Here is a 23,386-nt window from a genome sequence, read left to right as displayed (position 1 = left end):
TTGTTTGCATGATTAATGTATCCCAGAGAATATAAGACGATCCATACGAGACCTCACTATGTTTGCAGAGAACAATCCCAAAGTGAATCTGTTTGTTCACGTTACTCGTTTAGGGGATATTTTCTGTCCAAGGGCACCATCCAATTGTTGAAATTTAGAGAATTACAACGTCTCTTTTGCGAGTTTCTTTTCTCTTTTTTTTTTTTTTTACTCTTTCTTAAACGAATGGAAATTACGAGGATTCGATTAATTTTTCTTCTTCATCGATTTCTCCCATCCAAATCCTACGATCTTACAATTATTTCACGATTATCCAGATCCTATCGTCCTATGAGACTTATTCTTAATTATATGTCGAAACATTTTCGCTGAATGATGGAAATTGAGTTAGATCGTGAGATTAGCGGTCGCGTGGTTACTATCGATGATTAATTAATATCGATCTTCTTACCTGTGTGTATGTGTCGCTATCAGTGATCGAGTGAGATCTCGATATTCTCGAGGAACCATCGTCACTGCCCATCCCTGCTTCTTTCGCCGCCAGTCTCGCCATCTCTCTCTGTTCTCGCTCTCTTCTTTCATTTCTCTGGAAAAGTTCGTGTTTCGATATTTATAACATTTCGTAACTCGCCGTACACAGCGAGTAACCGAACGAACTGGCTCAAACTATAACATTTACATCGATGATCGATAGAGTATAATCGAGTTGTAAAATATTCGCGAATTTTATTCAATTTCCTGTAACTACAAATCGATTTATACGTTACGATAGACGACAGGGAAATACTAGATATTCGATGTCACGGTTTTAATCGTTAGCCTCTTCGTTTCACTTGATTCGGATACAGGAAACTCGTTTAATTAATTAGACGGTGGATTTACGATAAATTCTCGATTAAATTTCAATCGCTCTATGTGGTTAATAATTCTGGTCTACACCGGAATTGCCCAGCAAATGAACGTAAATTAGCGACAAACGTACCTCGGAAGAGAATCCTTCGACGAGAATGGCGACGAGCAGATTGAAGAGGACGTAATTGCCGAATGTCATCAACGCGACGAAGTAGAGGGCCGCCCAATGAGACGTTTTCTGCATACCATTGAACAACACGACGTTCCAATCTTCCTGCGTCAAGATCTATGTAAAAAGGAAAACGGAAAATGCCTGTTTATACACAACGCAAGCAATCGGTGGTTACGCTTCAAACGATAGGCAAAACAGAATGTTTCTATATTCACGACAAACAAAAGTATTGAAGCTAGAAAGTTATTCTGTCTTGTTGAATCTGCTATTTAATTGCTCTTAATAGTAGTAATACAATCGTTCGTGTATTCTTAGAAATAGGAACTAGCTTATGTAAATCATCGTTATCCGCTAGTTCTACACATTGTGATAAGTTGAAGGGAACGAAAAGAAAAAGAGGAGAAGACAGATGAAAGATAGCAATGTACGATCAGTATCCGGTCGATATTCTTACTCTATGGGATGTCAGTTACTTGCGCCCACATAATCGCGAATTTCTCTCTGCGTTCTCTCCGCGTTCTTCTCGGCAAACGTGATTTTATTTTGATCTTTCTCGCCGCGCCGTCTCTATAACACGGCAACCAGCATCGCAACAACGTACGGTTATTTATTCAAAAAGGGTAAGACGATGATACGCGACAGCGTAACGTAATCCGTGTAATCGATTAACTGCTCTCGGCCCGACAACGAACCGTGTTAATCGCCGCGACAAACAAATCGTTATTCACTCTCCGTTTAATTCTATCGGCAGTCGCGAGAAATCACTGACGAGCCTCCGACGATCCGAAGGGAAAGTAACCGAGAATGAAAAAATTCCAGAGGAAAAAACGTATCGGTTAGAACAAAAAAAAAAAAAAAAAGAAAAAGAAAAGAAGAGAAGAAACTCGACGGCGGAGAGAGAGAAACTCGTCGACGCGTTGCTGATCTGTTACGAACGCGTTGTTAATTAAGCCGTGTGTAGAGCAAAGATGGGCACAGAGGAAGAGAAAGAACGGAGAGAAAAAAGAGAAACAGAAAGAATGGAAAGAGAAAGAGAGAGAGAGAGAGAGAGAAATAGAGTAAGGAAGAAAGAGAACAGGGATAGGACAAAAAGTAAAGGATGTCCGTATATGCATATATTTCGATCGCGCGATATCAAGAAAATGAGCTGGAAACGCGATGGAGCGAAAAAGCCAGAGAAAACTGTACATAATATTATGTGACACGTACATATACGTATATAGATATAGATATGGATAAATATAGATATAGATACAGAGTTACAGGTACAGATGCAGATCATAGATATCTGGATATAGAGATATAGGTGGACACAGACATCAACATAGACATATAGATATATAGATAGAACAATAGACATAGAGATGGAGATGGAAATAGTAATAGATTATAGGCATAGATAAAGATTAGAGATTATAGATATAGATGTAGATATAGAAATACCATGTGCATATATAAATACTTAGCGCATATACAGTAGTGTATTTTTTATTTTTTATCTTTTTTTTTTCGGTGTAAGAGAGTGGGGAACAGTGGTACCTGAAAGACCGTGACAAGTGCCCAGACGATGTCGTTGAAATGTTTGCGATCACAGCGACACATTGGGTGCCGCGAGACCACCTCGGCACAGGTGCAGGGCCGACTCCGGTCCGCCCACATGCAAAACTTACCCCCGAACAGGTACATCCCTAGGATGCTGCAACCGAGACAATCCGCTGGCCTAAAGTATCACCGCGATGAACGACGAACGAGAAAGAAATTGGGGACAAGGGATATACCGGTTGCCACACACACCGTGAAGCGTCTTCGTTTCTTCTTTCTTTCGCATTTCTACGAATTTTTCGTAAAGCCAGATATCTCGTTTTCCTTTTTCCTTTCGCTCGATTTCGAACCATCTGTCCACGTACTTTTTACGTCCACTCGATTCGACCGAACTTTTTCGTTGTTGCCTACGTCTATCCTCTTGTAGAACGTATCGAGTGTATATCGTGTAAAACATTTTGAAATTTTTAGTCGAAGGTATGGCGGAACACGACTGTCGTGGTATATTGGTCGAATCGGTTTTACGATTACGTTGGAGTCGTATTAACCGTATTAGGTATATCGACGTATATACAGGGTGTCGGAGAAGATCGGGGCAAAATTCATACTACGTGTTGCCGAAGCCAAGCAGATAAAAAGAAGCTTCGTACAAATTTGTGTCCGAAGGTGCTTCATCGAGGAATTATATGCGTTCTTAAGCCTTTATTAAGCGTTTTGGAAATTGTAATAAACGTTGAAAATTTCTTCTTTCTGCGAGATCTCAGGCTTCCTCTCGTCGAACTGAGTGTCAAATTCTTTCGAATACTCCTGCTGATACAGAGATATTAGTAAATGTATTTTGAATACACTGCGAAAGCTGGTCTTCCGTTTCTATCGCGTTTTCGTCGAACGAAGAACAACTTGCCCAACAAATTCTCGAACGCTTATAACTCTTTAACAAAGCATTTTCGGACATAAGTTCGTACAAACTTTTACCATCTATCTGACCTCATTAACACGTACTATAGGTTTGTTCCCGACACCCGATATATCGAAATGTATCCTAATATATAATACGCGCACGTATGTGTACACAATATGCAATTACAAGATGTTACACATACGACATATACGCCTCGAAATTGGTTCCAAATTTGTTACTTATCAATACGATCACGACAGTCCCGTCTCACCGTGATTAATGCAATTTCAAAAAGTGAGCGCGATATATGCGTAAAAATTGTTTATGACGAGCGTGGAAATACTTCGTCGAGTCAGCGTATATAAACCGGTGAGAGCACGAAAACCCGAACAGGCGTTGAATTTGTATAGTATCGATCTTGTTCTGCGGGGCAGGTTGTAGGTACAACGGAGAAAACGGCCGGCGCGATTCGAATGTAAAGCTATGGTAAAAATACGTATCCGGGTTACGTAATCCCTTAAGCGGCGCTTTGGATGTCGGTTCGAATATGGCCGTGAATATTTTAAGCGGTAATTTCCAGGCGGAATTGCGGCCGCCGTTCGCCACTGCGTTAGTTAGCGCATTGTTCATCGCCAGGAAAATTACCTCCGAGCTAGAATAGAAACTCAGATTGAATACGTATTTAAGGAAACTGCGGATTATGGTGCAGGCGCTGTCTAGTTCATCGAGACTGCTAAGGCTAAGTATTTGCGTCGGTTGTTTGTTCGATGACCGAGCTTTTAAACTGTTTCCACGTGAAATGGACAGCGTCGCTGGAAACTATTTCGACGACTTTGTTAATGTTGATTTTAGTGGAAACTGGTTGAAACGGGTATCGTATGGTTTCAGGCAAACTATACCACGTACAGGGTGAGTCGCGGCAAACGTTCAACACGGCTGTTTTCTTTGAAAGTATTTAGGTGGCTGAAAAATTCTTTTCATGGTGTTCGTGGTCCTCTTGCATGGTTTAACCCTTTCGTGATGTAGCGCGAAAGAGACAAAAAGAGAACGAAGGTGGTATAGCACTGTGGGTATATTAAACGTCGCGTACGTAACGCATTCGTTGATAATTATTTCTTATGGAAGGTTGAAAAATACGTTGCTCTTTCGACGGTAGAGGTGCAAGAGATCATTTTCAAATTATTCATTCCGCATTCTTGGTCGCTTTATTGCGCCGTGAAAGGGTAAAAACCCAGCCAGGGTACAGTTATCGGTTTCGATTAACCTAAATAGGCCTCGATCTTTTAACAATATCTTCCGAACTAATATCGATTTCTCTTTATTTCACATCTAAATTGAATATTTAAAATTCTCCTGCTAATTTTCAACCGACCACCGTCCACCTCAAATATCATCGCGTAGCTTAACAAAAATCGTAAAATATGTTAAGATCGTCATCCGATCAACCGTTCGGAAGGTTGACAAACGCGTCTGTCTCAAATGACAAATTCAAATTCTTTTCTCGTGTCGTTAGAAAAAAAAGAGATGGAAACAATCGACTCGTGAGATTCTTCTTAACAAATATTTCCACAAACGGTTGGCGGCAATAACAACGATCGATCAATAATCGAATAAATAAATAAGCGAATCGAACCGGCGGATATCGAGCGACGAATTATACGATTCGATGACAGACGTTTTATAAAAGGAGACACGGTCGAATCGAACGATTCGTTGCGATTAAAAATAACAATTGACTCTAGGAGAACGAAGACACTTGGCGGGCGGGGCTTTTAAGCAGGTATATCGGGTGAACAGCAAAAACAACTGTCACTCGAAGCTTGTACAGTCACATTCTGCAAGATCGGCGGTGTCTGTCCATTTGTACAAATGCCGTGTATCCTGTATTCGGACGAGAGAAAACAAACAGGCGTACGTGTGTCATGTAACTTGTATATATATTATATATACGTTGTTACCAAGCGAATATTACACAAGCTGCGTGTATAAACTGTAAGGAAAAACTGTACGGCGATAGTAATAAAAATTGCGGAAGAAAAATTGCATTAATTGAATTCTGATAGTAAAAAGAAAATTTTTAGATTAATGTCTGTGAATAATAAAATTGTCGTTTACGTGAATAAATTCTCGTCATATGCCGTGTTTCGTGTTACGATCGACGTTACCGACGGATATGGAATATATCGAACGAACTGGACAAAATTTTCGCTACAAACGATGTATGTACGTTTGAGAACAAAAGGTTTGGACAAATATAGTGGAAATTTTATGAGGCAAAATACATAAGCAACAACCTGTTCTCAAACTCTACTTTCGAGCATTCTTCGAGCTTCTTAATATACAGCGAACTTTTCTTCCCACACATATATCCATAAACGAATATCAACGTCGACGTGTGATTGAAATGAAATTCAGTAAATTCGATTGTTGCGATAGACCGGACGAATCAGTTCGGAATTGTAAATTAAAACGATCGTTGTACCGTTACACGACAACAAAGTATCATCTCTTCGGAAACTATATGCACGATACGAGCAAGAGGAAGATACCAAATAAAATGATAATAAATGACAACAAAAATAAATGAGATGTACGTATCGACAAACAAACGAACCCAAAGAGAATCGCCAAGAAAAATATTCAAAGATACGTTTCAGTATTCTCGTTCTGTCGCGCACCGGACTTGTACACGGACTCGTGTCCAATTCTTCTGAAGCATCCAGTACAGAGCAGAATCGGTAAAAAAGAAAATCGATATTGATATTCGTTTTTTGTTTGGAATACGTGTCGTTTGCTTCGAAGATCCGATGCAGACGAGAACTACCATCTCGTCGCGCTAAACTTCGCCTCGTTGATTCATCGTTATTCAACGACTGTACGTATCTAACGATGCTCTGATGCACTCGCCAGTTCGCTATTATAAATACGAATTTATCGTATCGGATAACGCGCCGTACGTCTGCGTCGTGTTCCAAGACATAGATACACCGTATGCGCGAAACATAATTTTTAAATTTCAATTCAGTTACGTCGGTTGCAACATGACGAAAAGTGAAGCTAATAGAACCGCGGCGAAATATATGTACCTGTCGTTGCAGAATGTCACGGTTGACGTTTATTCGGACAAAAAAAAAAACCAGGAGAGAAAGAAAACGAAGAAAACCAAACAAAAAAGAAAAAAAGAAAAAAGGAGAAAGATAAAATAAAACGGCAAAGCGTAAATATATATATATATATATGTATATAATATATAATATAATGTAATAATAATAATCTCTAAATATAAGTAAGGTTAAAAATCTGAAACGAACTTTTAGCGGCTGGTTGCACAAGTACACACTAGCTATCGGTATTAGCAAGTATCTGTAATATTGTTGTTACGTATTTCATATATATGTCTCTAAATTAATAAGTCTACCTGGAATTCTGAATGGCACGGGTATTTGGGTATCGGGTAAATAAAGGTGTCTATCTACAGCGGCTAAACGGAGAGATATTAATAGTACGGAAATCGTACGCAAATTACGTGTGGCAGACGGTTGTACCTCTTATTTTCTTTTCTTTCTTTTTTTTTTTCTTTTTATTCTTCTCTTTTCTCTCTAACGTGTTAATTTCTATTTGTTCTTTTCTTCTTCTTCTTTTTGTTTTCTCACTCTCGTTTGAAACAATCTCCTGTTCATTCGGTTCAACGGACGTGTCACGCGACGATTTTTAATCCGACACACATTGAGACTCTGCTTTACGTGTTTATATCTCGTGTTCGCGCGACGTATCGTTTCTTTCTTTGCCCCCCTTCCCTCCTCCAGGTTCGATTTTTTTCTATTTCTTTTTTTCTTTTTTTTTCTTTTTTTTTGAACACAAAGTGAAAAGTCGAACAAGATAGACAGATAGAGACAGAGAGAAAAGACAGTCAGAGTAAGTATGGCAGAAACAGTGTGAATACAATCGAATGAATCAGAGATACAAAATGCGCAACCGAAGAGTCGAAGTCGGATAAACAAACACGTGTAGAGAAATTACGAACGTCAATGACACCGATATGTAATGTAAGTACTGACTGAGAGAAAAATGACGCGGAAGGCTCGAGACGTTGCTACACTGTTAAAAAATTCATGGCGTGACGGGACCTGTGACGGTAATAGTCAGAACGTCTTCCTTTTTTCTTCTTTCTTTTTTTTCTTCATTTTTTCTTTTTTTTTTTGTTTCTCGTTTTTATCGCGTCTCCGATTATTCGCGCGCTTACTCCTCGCGTCTATAAGAACGTGTATCATTGCTAAAGATCATTTTCATCCGACCACGTTATTTATAGATCGCATACATACACAATATTTTGTTAATATCATGGCACAGGGAGCTCCAACTGTTCAACATTAACTCGGGGCTCGCAGATTTTCGATCCGCGCCGCTCTGTCTTTTTAATTTACGGCTACTTGCCGGCCGTTTGGGAGGATTTATTTTACCGAATGAATACTTGCCATCCTTTTCGATGTACCGGTTAAAAATATTTCGCGCTCGATTGTTGGCGCGTAACGGTTGAAATTGCCCCCACGAGAGTAGGAAGAAAGAATTGATTCGATAAATCGGCACGCATAATTCTCTCGAATAACGAGCTAGCCTTTCGTTATGTAGTCATAAAAGTTTGCTTGATTCATGGACTTGATGCCCACGTTAAAGAATAATCCCTAAATGCTTCTTCGCTTTAACGCGGTCTTTGATCGGCCCGTCTTTTAATGGAAAGTATTTTAAGGCACTTTGAATCGTTAATTATAAATTATTTGCTCATAAAGAAATATTATAACGACCTGGCCGATTATATTTGATAAAATTAAATCTTGTAGGATATTATATCGATCGCGTTCCAGTCATCGATTTAACCGATTTCATATTATCCGGTCTATTTATTGTTCCTTGCATTTATCGTTACGTCGTACGAATGATCTCACAAGTCAGATTCAAATTTCAGCTGAAACTGTTTTGATAACATTCAGGCAATTGATAAATTGTAAGGTTCGCTAAGTTCATTATTCTTCTTCTACGTCCGACAAATGATTTCTGAATCTACTGGGTGAATTATTGCGTTTTGCACGAGGATGTGAATCATTACGAGTCATCAAATATCGTGTCGTTGAAATTTAGTAATTCGAAAGCGCGACAAATTTATTGTACAATGTAAACGACGTTAATGAGAATCGGGGAAAGGGTTACGATACAATTTCCCTTGTGTAGCTTATAACAGAAACGTTCTCGCTCGTTTCAGCGGATTTATTTCGACTCTGCTACTAACTTGCAAAGCTGCCTCTTCTTTCGGAAAACTGTGTGACGCTGCACCTGGAGAATAATCATGCCAAACTGTAGGCAATACCTCGCGAAGAAAACTTAATCGCATTAGTAAGTTGTTAAGCATCGTTTATTTTAAGCCGCTTAACCGTGTCCTCAAAGTTGAAGCTAACTTTTTCAACTCGACTACGTTTCTTAAGCTCAATACCTGAAGTTGATTTCGAACTTCGAAACAGACGCAAAATGTCTACGTAACATTTAACAGGATAATTTCCGACCAAAGATCAAAGACTAAGGCAAAAATTTAGAATTCGAATAAAATCTCATGATATTTCTTCGTTTGCCTTGAAACGATAGAATCTTTCGAACGGTATATCTGAAAAAATGCGAATCGATCGTTAGTTGGAGAAAGGAAGGTCAAGGAGTGACACGATGGTGACGTTTTAAGGGACGTTACTGAAAGTAATCGGCGACAAACAGCAAGATAAATGGCGTTTCAGACGAAAGTAAGCCATTATTTGTCACTTGGGTGAAATAGAAAAAGCGAAGAAAATGGATAAATGGATTCCACATGAGTTAAGTGATATATAGAAGGTTGGATAGATGGAACTAAAGGTTCCCGGTTATTTCCCAAGAAATAGAAGAAGAATCCATTTTTGAAACGTAAAACTCGGTTAATCCATGGCGGAAATACGCGTTGTTTGAATACTTTTTATGCCTCGCCAGCGTTTCGCGACACAATGCAATTAACGAAACAAAAATTGAACTCACTTTTTATTCGCAATGACCTGCCAATCACGCGAGGAATGTTTGTCGGATATTTAGCGAGACACCGCGTACGTTTAGCTATGTTGCATCGTTACAACGAAGAATATACTGGGTGCTTGACGAATAATTAATCGATAGCCCATCCGAAATATTTCTGCCATTTCAAACGATGAGAAGATTCGCGGGTTCAAAAGTTTGCGATTTTAACATGGTGATGTGATTAATTTCGCAATAAACGGGAAGCTACGAAGATCAGATTCGCCCCTTCGAAACGTCCAACACCGTGAATTTCGGTCGTTAAAAAATTTCATAACGTTAACCTCTCGCTGTCTGTCAGTTTCATCGATACGAGAAAACAAGCGAGAAAAGAAAGATGAGATCCGTGAAATGGCAAATCAAATTTCGTCAAAATTAGGATCTTGGAAATTTCAAGCTCATCGACGCCCCTTTCCAATGAAACCCGACACGCATTATATCATTTTATTATCGTTGGATGTATTAGAGCCGACAAAAGGAAAATCTCATCCGCGATACGTCCCTTTTTGAAAGGAATGTTGCGCATACTCGTTTGTACACAGGGCATACAGGCGGAAAAGTGGTTTAACCCTCTGGCTATGGCGGAGATGGCCGAGAAGTGCTACTCCTCTACGCCACTCTAAACTGCGAGTATGTACTCTACCAATGGATAGAGCAAAGAGAAATTTCATAGCATCGAAAGTTCAATCATCTATTTAAATATTAGGTTCAATGGGTTTGTTTGTCTTTCGACCGAGGAATAACTTCTTAAGGGACGTTACAGTGATATCGTAGAGACAAGTCGCGTTGAAAATTGTCCGCAGTTGTGGACTGGTTGTGAAATGGTCTTAAATAATCTCCTCTTTCGGCTCTATTTTTAAAACGACTAATTACGAGACACACAAGGTTTCTTCACGAACGTTCAAAGGAGAAAGGTTATTTAAATGAGGGCGATAGAGGTTGGAATATCCGAAGATCGTTACTCGAATTTGTTTTCACCGACGAAACATGTAAAAAGGAAACAAACCTATCATCTCATAAATGTAAATCTTCCTCGTTGCTGTACGACGAACAATTTTCGAAATATTTCGAATAATTTCGCTGTAAAAGATTGCCAGAGTTACCGGTCGATCCTATGGAAAAGAGATTTCCGCGTGCAACCAATTAAAAAATAACCATAACAACATTTATCTATATACGTGGTAAGAGAAAAATGAAACGTTTTAGTTATCGATCGAATATTTGCGAGAGATTCGCTAGAGCGGCCGTTGCTATGGCGATCTTTCATAACGAGACGACTAATTCGCCAAGTAAAATGTCGATTGTTTAGACATTCTGTAAGCTACGGGCCTATACAATATCGTTTTTCCTTCATTATAGATCCTTCCTTCGGAATTTATCACCCTATAGACTTTCACTATCAAAAGACAGTCGTTCCATTTAACGCAGTGGGTGGGGCACTTTTACACAGTTTTGCCTGCATTTACGTGCCGTTGTTATAGGAACAAGCGGAATTCAGAAAGAGATCAAAAGATTTAATGCGACTTCTCCCTCGTTCTATCTCCTCTACCGCTTCAACCTTTTTCTTTAAATACAGACACGCGGGCTTGGATGCCCGTTTCATTTCGCCAACGAAGCTTCAGCCCTGATGCAACCGGGATTTCACCTTCTTCAGCGAAGAAAGAAATCACGGTTAGTTATAACTTTTCCTTTAATATGAAAATCAAGTAATTTATATGAATATGTAAAAGAAAATTAAGTAATTTATACAAAGTTTAGATTATTCACGCTATCGTCGGTCAGGCTATGATCGAATTACGAACGACGAACGATAAAAGTGACGTTATTTGGAAATATCGTGGAAGATATTGCGCTTTGCTCTAAGGGAATTCACGTGAGATTCAGCAACGAATATTTTCTAGTCGTTTCGGGAGATACCGACAAAACGAGAAAATGCTTAGTTCTGATTTAAATAGGGGATTTTTAAATTGATATTTATCTTTACACCGGGAAAATATATATTTGGCCGTAAACGGAGAATTTTGGAGTTTAACGACCGTGTGCGAGATAGCGTGGCGCTGAAGTTAGAGATCCCTGTGCGATAAAATTGCTCGAACATCGTTACGCATTGTATTGTATATATTATTCGGATTGCCGTTTTTCACAGTGTAACGGAATGTCGCATGATGGAATGTAGATATTGTAAGGAAATGTGTGCATATCGAAAACACGGTCAGGGCCAACAGCGATGAGAAGCAGCAGCAACAACAACAACAACAACAACAACGATCACTTGGGAAAGGACACGTACCAGCATGCAAAGCGTATAATAGAATGTGAACGATAATTAACATGCACGGCACGAGCTTGTACGATCAATCGAAGTAAAAGCGATCAAAGCTGGAAAAAACGCTGATATACGGGGGGAAAAAAGGTCGGCGTTTTCCATCTATGCTGATGCGTCAATTCAAACAGTCTCACGTTTTAACAGAGGAAATTTCTCAACAACCTTTTTACCGGGACGCAAAAAGAGGAAAAAAAAAAGAGAAAAACACAGGAAAAACGTATCAGTCGCTTGTTCGATCGATGATCACGTCACAGAGAAGAGATTTTGTGAAAAAAATTTCGTGGCAGCAGGCTACAGTAAGTGAGAGATATTATTATGCACTTGCGACGACCACAACCAAGTAACAATAACAGATGCGAAGCTTTCGATGCAAAATCGTTGTTTCGTACGCAAGATACGACGCTTTATCGCTATTTCTTGCGAGCAAAGAGCTTATATCACAGTTCTGTAGTTTCTTGACGAAAATATCGTTTGTCCGAAAGCATCGTGGAATATCCGAATGGAAAAACTGCAAGACACGGTGGTCATTGGACACTCTTGTGCTACGACCGGTTTTACTGCCTCTTCTTTTACGATGAAAAACGGAATAATATTTTCTTAGATGTGATGTAAGATCTTTCGTTCGTCGAGTATATCGGCACGTTTCTTGAACGGTTTCTAAATGTCTCATACGCGAATCTGTCTTTCTCTCGTGTTATATCGTCGAGATTTAGCGATTGTTTGTAACTGAAATAGAGAAATCGGATCGATTGAGATTCTACTAACTTTGTATTTGCTCCTTTCATTGCTAAACGTTCCCACACGCGTTAACCTCTTTTTGCGCAAACGTTACTTCCCATCGATCAAATTACCGGTATTCTCGAAAACCCAACCCCTTAATTTGTACGATTAAATAAAAAGAAACGCTCGTTTATGTAAATAGAATCCAACTTCGTTGGACTTCCATGTACACAACGATCGAAACGACGAGAATTTGAATGATTTTAAGACCAGGATACATTCCTTTGATAAGAAAAATTTACTAAAATCTCTCGGTGGCAAACGACGTCTCTGGCATTGTCATTGTACGATCCGGAGTAGGAAATGAACGACGCAGGCCGAAGGCAAAGGGTTAATTACCCTTTACCAACATTAGATGCAAAACGATCTTCTAGCAGCAACGGCAAAGGACAAACAGGTAAAAACTGAACCCTCTTGTTTAATGCAATTGAATTTCGGCGAAAAGATTCGCGCAAAGAACGAATAGAAACCGTGCGCAGAAACCGCGAATCTGGCGGAAGCAAGACAACGCTAAAGAATCGGAAGCAGCGTAAGCATGTCCGAGGGCCAGCTCGACGCGCTGCGATGGCAATTGTGAGAGCCGCGAGGCGCATTTTTAAAAACAAAAAGAAAAACGCACTTCTTTACTCTCGCTAAGCAGCGACTGCGGATTAAGACGAATAAAGAAAAAGCGAAGAAACATCATCTCAGGTACGGTCGTTCGAATGATCCGTGGCCTCCTCCTCCTCCTCCTCCTCCTCCTCCTCCTCCACCTCCTCCTCCTCCTCCTCCTACCTCGATACGGCTCTGCATGCCATTATAGAGTATATAATTTTCGTTTCATGTATGTACCTCTCATACGTTACCTTAAGGCCTCGCGATAATCATAAACGTAGCAGATGACGTCTTTCGGCCGTTCAATGACGAATGTGACGATATATTGTATATGTCATACGTATATATGTATTGTATATAAGGGCATATATGTATATATATATGTGCACATATATACATATATCGAGGTAACTTAGCATACGTGGTTGCATGTGTATGTAACGTTAATATGTATATATACGAATAAATATATATATAATATAATTATAATATATATAATATATAATATACACTATATAGAGGAAAATAAAGCCCTCGAGAGATACGTGGAAAAGTATCCTTTGTAGGTACCTGAAACACCGTCACAATAGCCCAGAGTAACGAGTCAAAGTTTTTCCTATCACACTCGACGTCAGAGCTGCCTTTCATCGTTTCACAGAATTTGCAACCAAACAGGTTCATCCCGAGAATACTACAACACAACGAAACGTGCAATGTACTTCCTTATCCGTAAATATATAGGTAGATAAATAGACAGATAGTTGTGTAGGGAAAAGAAAAAAGAAGTGAAGTAAGAACGTGGGGATGTAAAGAGAGGTAGAGAGAGAGAGAGAGAGAGAGAGAGAGAGAGAGAGAGAGAGAGAGAGAGAGAGAGAGAGAGAGAGGAATTGAAAGAGAGAGATAGAGAGAGATAGAGAGAGAGAGAGGGACAAAGGAAATAATGACGGGAAGGGATAGCAAAGTTGATAGAGGAAGAAAAAAAATTTAGTTTGGAGAAAAAATAGAAAAGCTTCTCTCGACTACGGTAAATCGAGTCATTTAACAAGTAATCGTATAGAAAGTCCGATGACGGTGCGCTCGTCCTACGTTACACCGCGTATGCTAACGCAGAGACTATCTTCAAAATTAATATTCAATTCGTCCAAACGATTATCGCGTGCGTAATTCTGTTTGCGTGAAAGCCGGCAGAAATCTACTTTAAAAAAGAGCCAAATCTTTTCGAACGGGTTATAGTTGATACTCGTATATCTGTATTTATAATTTATGGCTATTGGCTTTACTTAGGCATTTTATTATCCTGATAGGTTTTAATATGTTTGCTTAAAAATTTAAAGATAGTTCCGTTTATTGATCCTGTGATTTGGAACTATCTCGATAGTGGTATATACTACCAGCCAAAAGTATAGAACCTTGGCGAAAGTGTTTTATAAATAAGAATTAGGAATCGCGCTACCAATTCATGTTCTTTCGAAATAAACGGTTGTCGAAGAATGACCTATGTAAGTTTCAGTTACTTCCCGTAAATGATTTCCAAAGTAATAATAATAACAATAATAGACCTATAGAGAATATAATAAGTAAAAATAGAATAATTATTGAAGGGACAGAATCATTTCCACGCCTAATGTCGCAACATTTCGAAAGTCGTCTTCGAACAGATCGAAACTCGACTCACCGACCAGTAATGCTGCAGCGGTAGTTGCTACGAAAGAAATTAATTTGCCACATTTAATAACACACACAGCTTGTCAACAGCCTGCCATGAAAACTAGCAACGAGGCTCATGCTTCTGGCCGATAGTGAATACCATCTGATCGCCTGTGCGTTTCTCGCCGAAAGGTCGAAAAACAAAAGCGTGGAAGAAAAAAGAAAAGAAACGTAAAAGAAAAAGAACATCCTATGATGGCACGTAGTTCGAAGAATCAAAGTATTTCAAAAATTTCCTCAGTTTAAAAAAATGATGCACACCTCAGTGCCTGGATAATAAGATCAGACATCAAACGGACTGACAATGGCAACAAAAGTAACACGAAGCCGATGGCGATTGCGACGAACGATCGATCGACCGTCGGATGATCTCGAGACGCGTGTCAAACCCGCGGCGATAGCGAGAGGCCGTGTTCGCAGCATAATCAAATAACCGAAAGAGATACATATTTATCCATTCGCAAGCTGTCTAATATCGATGACCACACCGAGGCGCACTTTGTAGGCACTTAGAGAGTACATAGCATTAAAAAAAGGAAGAAGAACGGGGCAATAGAATAAGAAAGAAGACGTACGAATACACGAATAATTAATAGGTAATAGTATATATATATATACATATAGCTCTCATACTCGTCGCTAGATGAAAAGCACCATGCACACATGAAATTATATATACATATATATATATATATACATATTCATATACGTGTATGTATGTATGTATATATATATATATATGTATACATATATATTCATATCGATATTCATATGTATAATAGGTGTCCTCTAATAATAAAAAAAAAATGGTAGAAAAAAAATAAACAAATGAGAAAAGAAACAGTATATAATAATAATATACACGTTCGATGCCTCAAGCCATGAGAAAGGGCCAACAAGACACTCCTCGTAGACACGTGCCAACAAACACCCATCGTTCATTACCATCACAACGTCAGAAAACGCTGCAGTCGCAAACGCAACAGTGTGGTAAATAATGTAAAACGAGAGAACTGCTGCGACTCGGTTTCATCTATAATACGTGAGATGCAATTTACGCGGCGATCCATATGCCGTGAGAGAAGATAAAAAAGCGCATAAAGAAGAGAAAAGACAAAAGGAGTATAAAACGGAAGACATAGTCACCTAATACACTTCGTGTTCGAAGAGCAGTGACATACAAGCCCCAGCTCCTGTGGAAGCTCGGAAGCGGACAAGAAGCTGTTCTCAAAAGACAATAAATGTCAACGAGACCCTTCGATAAACCGAATGAAACGTACGCGTTTCTCTACGATGAACAACGACGCCAAAGGAATATCTGAAGGAACGCGATAAACGCGAATTTACACTCTACGCTCTTAGACTTGCATCGCGGATCACTCGTCGCACGGTGAAAGGCGTAACGATCGTATTCGTCTGTCGTTTCGTAAAATACCACGACCGACGAACGACGTAGATCTAGTACGATAGATCAATCTCAGTAGATATATCTCTACTTTCGTCTAGAACGAAACAATTGTCTCTAATATTTTATGACGTTCTTCCGCAAAAACCTAAACTCGTCCGCAAAGCTCGCTATCTCGGTCGTCAGTTTGAAAACCACCGAAACAAATTCAACGATTTGATACAAATATCCTGGCTGTCATCTTTTCCTTTCACCGTGGACGAATCAACCGCGACGCGAATACGAAACGTGAAAATGTAAATTCGCCTTATCGTTGCACGTCGTGACATCGAGCGAGGATCCGACCGAAGCACGGTCTCGTTGACACTTAACTTAGCTCTGTTTCTTTAGTCTCTCCACAATTCGTGATAGTCCATCGATAATCCAGTGATCTTTCAATTCGCTTTGGCTGTCATGCAAACGTTATGCTGATGAGGTGATTATCTGAACGGAAGTAACGCGCGATGTTAAGTCCGTGTCCGTAAACACGAAACGCGTTTGCGATCCGACGATTGATAATTGTCCGCGTGGTGATCGCGACGATGATGGCCGGCGCGAACCGCGATCCTGGAAACGTGCATCTCGACGATTTTTAAGGACCGACGACGACGTGGCCGACAACCGCGAGCACAATTCCCGGGCACTGGTTGCCTAAAGGGAAAGGGAACAACTTACCTGAATATAAAGATGAAAAGTACTAAAAGGGAAAAGAATACGGCAACATTATCCATGGTGCGCAACATCACGAACAGCTGTCGCCGGAGGTTCGGTAGGAAACGCACGAGTTTGAGGATTCTCAGCAGCCGGAAGGTCCTCAACACGCTCAGCCCGGAACTTCCGCTCCTCTCCTCAACGAACGCTTGACAAATCTCCACCACGCTAGACGTTTAACAGAAAATTCCTCGTTTTGCATACACATTCTCGTGCGATGTAACGCGTAACTCTTACATTAACAGATCTTTCGAATGCTCGAACCTTTGGAATTATCCGTTCGATTCTAATGAATAGATATGTTTGAGTTTTTTATATTTTAAGTTAATAGCAAGTTTTTAAGTTTAAGCAAGTTTTTGCTTTGAAGACCGATGTCACGGGCATCGATTTATAAGGAGAATTCGCAGCGAAATTTGGAAAAAGTTCGTAGTCGATGTATCTTTATGGAATCAATGTCTTGTCAATCGGTAAATTTATCAAATTTTGTAACTTTCAGAGATACGTGTTTGTTTGACATTTTCTTTAGAAAAACGTCAAAGTGTTGGTTATAAATTCTTCCGAGTCGCGTAAATGATTATTTTATTCGCATACCTGAGTACCACGACGACTCCGTCGAAAACGTTGAATCCGTTGCTTATGTAACCGAACGGACCCTCCGCGATGATCTTAAGCAACATTTCCACAGCAAAGACGGCCGAAAATACGATATTGCTTATCTCAACCACTATGGTCAATTGCTCCGGCTGTCGACCGATAAGCAGAAAAAAGGATACCACTTTTTCGATACATATGTATGTATATATATACATATGTATTTTCGCTATGAGATCGCGATGAACCCCTTGTCTCACTCAGAATTCTGTCAAATTTTACATTTTATTTCTATCTCGGTATGTAGTCTCCCTTATGCGTCGATTACAGAACACCCTGTATATTACGATATTTATTCTCTGACATGTGCAAATGAAAATTCCAAGTGAGTGTGTATGTACATGTATGTACATATGTGTAAATAGGTGCAAGTGACAGGGTTTCAGAGATTATGGTGCAAACAAAGGTAGGGTGTTAGCCACCTAAGGTTTAGGATGGACGCTATTACGTGTCAGTAACACTGAAGCGATGATTTCCACGACGACGCCATCAGTCGATCGCTACATTCGCCAATCACGGTACTCCCTCTATGACGGTTCAAGAAGCAAAAGATCGTCCTGGAAATCTAATTAAAAACGTATTTTATTCCTATGAATAAATTTGACGGATTTCTGTATTGTTTGTGAATGTTTATTTCGATAAAATAATTTCAATATTCTTCTACTGTATCGAAATAACTGTCGACCTCGAGCGTCTAAGATTTCTAAACTTTTAAATTCAACGTTTACATTTTTATTAATTTTTTTTTTTTTTGGAAGGTATATAATTGCAGTAATTGCAATTGCAGTAATCGATATTTTATAGATCTTTCAATCTCTGTCGATAGAATCGTTTGAAAAACGATGTCGCGTAATTTTTCGAATAAACTCGTTCAACGTTTCTCACCATTCTCTTTACAGTACTTTAAAAAGCTGATTTCCTTCTTTATCCTGCTATTCGCTTCTGGTTCGTTTTAAACGACCCTGTGACGCGTTATGTGAGATTTAGGTCAGAACTCTATTTATTGCAGCGTTTCTAACTAATCTGCGAACAAGGAAAAACCATAAACGAGCTACATCATGAAAGAGCTGTTTAAAGATTCATTTCATATAACAGCACGTGCAAATCTTCACGAAAACTACAGCTTCTCGCGTTTGCTTTAAGACCTTTATATATAGGTTCCATTAATCTTCATGATGTAATTTTATTTTACTGTAAAAATAGCGATCAATAAATTTTACATTCTGCTATAAAATATTTATGGTTCATACATGCATTACAGCAAGATATAAAGTTTCTTACATAAGCGAATTTAATAAAATCCTGCACCTATACCTTTAAAATCTTTCTGTATCCTGTTTATTACCGTCGAATTTTATTTACTCTGTTCTCAAACATTATTTCTGATCTTTATTTTGAATGTTGGGGTGATGTGATTTTTATTATGCTCTTATCGTCGTATAAAGATAACGTAAGTACGTTGGTCGCTCGATAGATTACGGTTAAAAGTTGGCAAATAAATTTCGTCGATAGATAAACCGGATTAACGGCATTTCACTTTTTACGAATAGTAAAAAAATAAAAAAGAAAGGTACTTCACGAGTTTTATCGCCCCGCTAGAGAATTTGCGAGTCGTTTTTTAAACACAATCGGATGATTTCACCTTTTCTCATCATCGTGCACTTTGCTACAATACTTTCTATACAAAAACAGACATTTCAAGTCTGAAGATAACGCGAAAGGAATGATTGAAGCGATTAAAGATTTTGTGCCGTAATGAACGCTATCGAAAAGGAATAGCGAGTTAATCGAGACGGTTTCCTTTAAAAAGAGTCTACGTGAAACAAAATTGGGTAAACTTTTACTGGAAAGTTGTTGCCTTAGCTGGATTTTGGCTATACCTGAGTTACAGTACCACTCCAAAAGAATTTACTTATAATTCTCAATGAGAATTGGTTGTAGATAGTCTACCAAATAAAAAAAAAGCTATACCTGAAAATTGATAATTGATAATTCTTTTCAAAGACTTTTCTAACAATCATTAAATTCGTTTGATGTTTAATATTTGTAACGATGCTCGACAGTAAACTTTCCAACGGTTTCTGTCCCGTGGTTCGCTACACAAAGACCCTATTCTTCGGACAAGATGATTGACAGAATATTTTCAGCTAGTCTAAGAACCTGCTTTAAATTTTAGTATTTATTTAACTATGTTTCTCCACAAGGACAAATAATCTGTGTCTTAACAGTCCCTAAATCTACTAGGGGAAGACACGGGAAATCTGTCTTTTTCACATACAATGCTTGCCGCTAGCAACTTTCTCTCAAGGACGGTTAGCATCTTTTTCCAACCACCAACACAAAATTAGCCACTTAACAGCAACGTCCATTTCCTTCACTTTCTAAATTAAGGCTTTCCTCAACGAATCCGATCATCTCGCATCCTTAGACACGCCTCATCATAGTTTTCCTCCGTAGCATCATCGTGACGGAAAGTCAGTCGTTAGACGCCTGTCCGAATCGATAGTTGGGTAGTTAGCAGTAATAATTGATCCGAGTTTCTCGACATCTTACGCAATCATCGTCCGAACTTTAAATAATAATAAATTTAAATAATAATAAATTTAAATAATAAAACTGAGAAATAGTTGTTTATATTCCAATCCGAGTATGAGTGCCCGAAATTTATGACAGTGGGCTTGGGCTCGAAGTGACATAATGGGTCACTGAACGTAGCCACGGTCACGGGAGGGACGTGTACCTAACACAGGTATGGAGTAATTATATAGCTCTCCTTAAAGACAAAGATTGACCCGCGGGGTACAGAGAGATACGTAGGAGGGTACATAACGGCACTTCCACTTGGACTGAGTTTCATTCCGATAAGTTCTGCTCGTACAGTGGACAAGTACGTAGAGTCACAGCAGGATCGTGTATCACATCTCATTCATCACCCCGTTGACCGTGGATTCGTTGTCGAACCTAAATTCATTGTCATCGACATCTCTTTTATCCAATCGCCGCTATTACTTGTTAAACTCTGTAATAATCACGTTTGTATCAATAAATATCAGCTATGGTACATAACAACGATGGCCAATTCATGGGAAGATTCGTTATACATCCCTAACTCCAATGATAATCCGACAAATATATATTGTTAAACATATTCGAGTGTTTCTTCAGTACCTATCACGACCTATATCTCTCATATTAAAATTTCATAATAATTTGACTCGAAATCTGCTATTATATTTAGGCCCTTTTTTCCAGAAAAATTGTGTGTTGATAAAGCGACGATAAGAAAAATGACACAATTTTCAGGAAGATCCAATATTTATCGAAAACGTAACAAGGAACGAAACATTAATTAATTGTTTCGTTAGATTCGCGAATAATTATTTATACAGGCTCGCGGAGAGCGTGGCGCGCATCTCAAGAATTCTACTCGTGTCAGCTTGAATAGCCAGCTATCTCGAAATCGTATATTACCGTGTCTGCGATAAGGCAATCTCTGCTCTGATTGAAAGATAAACAGAAAGCTTTCTTTTTCAACCAATATCAACCACTGTAATCGAATATTTTGTGGGAACGTCCGCGAAGATTGGCTGAATAAGCGAGCGACTGAACGAGAAATAAAGGGGATGTGAAAAGACGAAAGGAAAATTGACCAGTTGAATTGTACGTGCGACGAAAATTGAAAGAGCATAAATAAAAATTCAATTGAATTATTAAGTACGTCGTGTGACATTATTGTATCGCGTTATGTCATCGTGTGTATAATGAGTATACAGAATGTTCGATAATTCAACAAACTTCGTCTACGAGTTTAACAGGTGGCTGCGATTGAAAAGCGTCATTACTGTACATTGCATACGCATACTTATGCAAGGTAACTATCATAACGGAGACTATGAAGTAGAAAACTATCGAAGACGAGAAAGAATGGAATAATTTCTCGAGAAGTTGTTTGTAATTGAAAACACCTGAGACAAGAGGTTCGTTTACTCTATGCAAACGATAATCGTTGTACCATCGATACGATGCAACATAAATAACAATGTAGATATTTAAAAAATTAAAAATAACAAGATACAGACAGACGAGTAAAATATCCGTATCACTGTCGATTATATTTATGTCACTATAATTGGAACATTTATTTCTTGTAACGAGTGGTACATAAACGAGAATCGTGTATTAACAAGTAATTATTAACAAACGAGAGCACACGTAAAAAGAAACACAATTGATCGAAGCGATATATGTGTATCTGTGATAAAATCACAGAAATCGGTCAGACTTTACATACATTTCCAGAATCGTATTCATTTACAATTAGAATTATTTCTTCTTTCGCGGTACATATAAAGACATTTTTATACAACGCGAAGAAGAGAACAGATTGAACGAATAGCGTATGCATACGCGTAATGCAGAAATTTGAAATATCAATCGCCGAGTGACTGTTTGGCAGCTTCGACTTGGAATATGAAATTCAACGCGCGTGATCTAATAAAAAGTGCAGGATTACGTGAAATACGGTGGTGTCAATCGGCGTGACGACTTCGTGTTTTCATTTCTCTAGCCTCGTTATATCGCTTCCATCAACTAATTGTACACTTCTGACACAAATACCGAATATGTCACGATACGAGATAAAAACACTGACCTGGTTATGATATTCTATCCCCATGCTCAGAGTATTGATCAAAATCGCCAATAAGATACCCTGTTGAAAATATTTGTGCTCGACCAGCTTCTTAATCGACCGTCTTATGCACCGTATCGCGCAAACACAACGGTTGCCGCAAGTTCTCAACACTCTTCTAGAGCGGGAAGTTTTCGCCCATTTGTCACCTTCGTCTGGCCATTGATCAGTGCCCTGGAGTTCACAGCAACACGAGCAATTATCAATGTCCGACGCTAACCACTGCGTACGATCCTCCAGGGTAATACGTCGATCCGTTATTCCTAAAATAAACGTTCCTCTATATACATACGCGCGATCATCAAATGGAATACCGCGTTCTCCGCTGATTTCAATCGCACGTGGTATATTTCCTTTGATTTGCTCTTTGTCGTAGGTGAAAGGTAATTTAAATGCACGACGTATATTCGTCTAAAGGCAGAGCTCAAAGGGATTGTTAACGAATTGATATTACACGCAGTGAGAAACACTGTAGTTCGAAACGCTATACTTTGACATATTGTACCACGAAATCCCGAATATCGCACTTGGAAATACTGCACTTTGAAATATAGTACTTTTGAAATTTTGTACTTGGAAATATCGCGTTTCAGGCTACTGTACTTTGAAATTCTCTATTTCCAAGTATCAGATTTCCCGATTCCGCGCCTCAAAATACCGTAATTCGAAGTACTTGCGATTCGAAACACCGCATTTCGAAACGTCTCGCTTTAAATTATCGATGGCCCGAGTACCGTGTTTCGAGATTAGTAGCTGGGAATATCCTACTTCGAAGTTATATATCAAGTTGCTCGAAAAGTTTCTTTCGTTTCATAAGATGATAATAAATGTTTGGAATCTTGAGTGGCTATCCGTTTATGGCACGGACAGACCAATTCCCTTCTTTAGGAAATTCCGAATTATGTGTCCTCTCCGAGCTCTAAACCTAATAATAA

General features: G+C 39.0%; 1 protein-coding gene across 7 annotated transcripts in view; it reads right to left on the bottom strand.

Annotated features, from left to right (window-relative positions):
- The window catches only part of LOC126917789 (voltage-dependent T-type calcium channel subunit alpha-1G), a 105,269-nt gene that overhangs the window by 17,392 nt on the left and 64,491 nt on the right, over positions 1-23,386 (bottom strand). For 6 of the 7 annotated variants that reach the window (XM_050725059.1, XM_050725063.1, XM_050725065.1 and 3 more), the window contains 6 exons: positions 22,413-22,714; positions 17,702-17,853; positions 17,075-17,278; positions 2,564-2,720; positions 983-1,138; positions 452-586 (listed from right to left, as the gene is read on the bottom strand). In XM_050725059.1, the coding sequence (XP_050581016.1) occupies positions 452-586; positions 983-1,138; positions 2,564-2,720; positions 17,075-17,278; positions 17,702-17,853; positions 22,413-22,714 (1,106 nt within the window). Of the gene's footprint in view, positions 1-451; positions 587-982; positions 1,139-2,563; positions 2,721-13,818; positions 13,940-17,074; positions 17,279-17,701; positions 17,854-22,412; positions 22,715-23,386 lie in introns of all 7 variants that reach the window. The other variant, XM_050725061.1, reaches the window with a different exon arrangement.

This window comes from Bombus affinis, chromosome 6, assembly GCF_024516045.1.
Source record: "Bombus affinis isolate iyBomAffi1 chromosome 6, iyBomAffi1.2, whole genome shotgun sequence".
Lineage (NCBI taxonomy): Eukaryota > Metazoa > Arthropoda > Insecta > Hymenoptera > Apidae > Bombus > Bombus affinis.
Note: the sequence above shows the minus strand (reverse complement) of the source record. Positions and strands in the feature narration are given on the sequence as shown.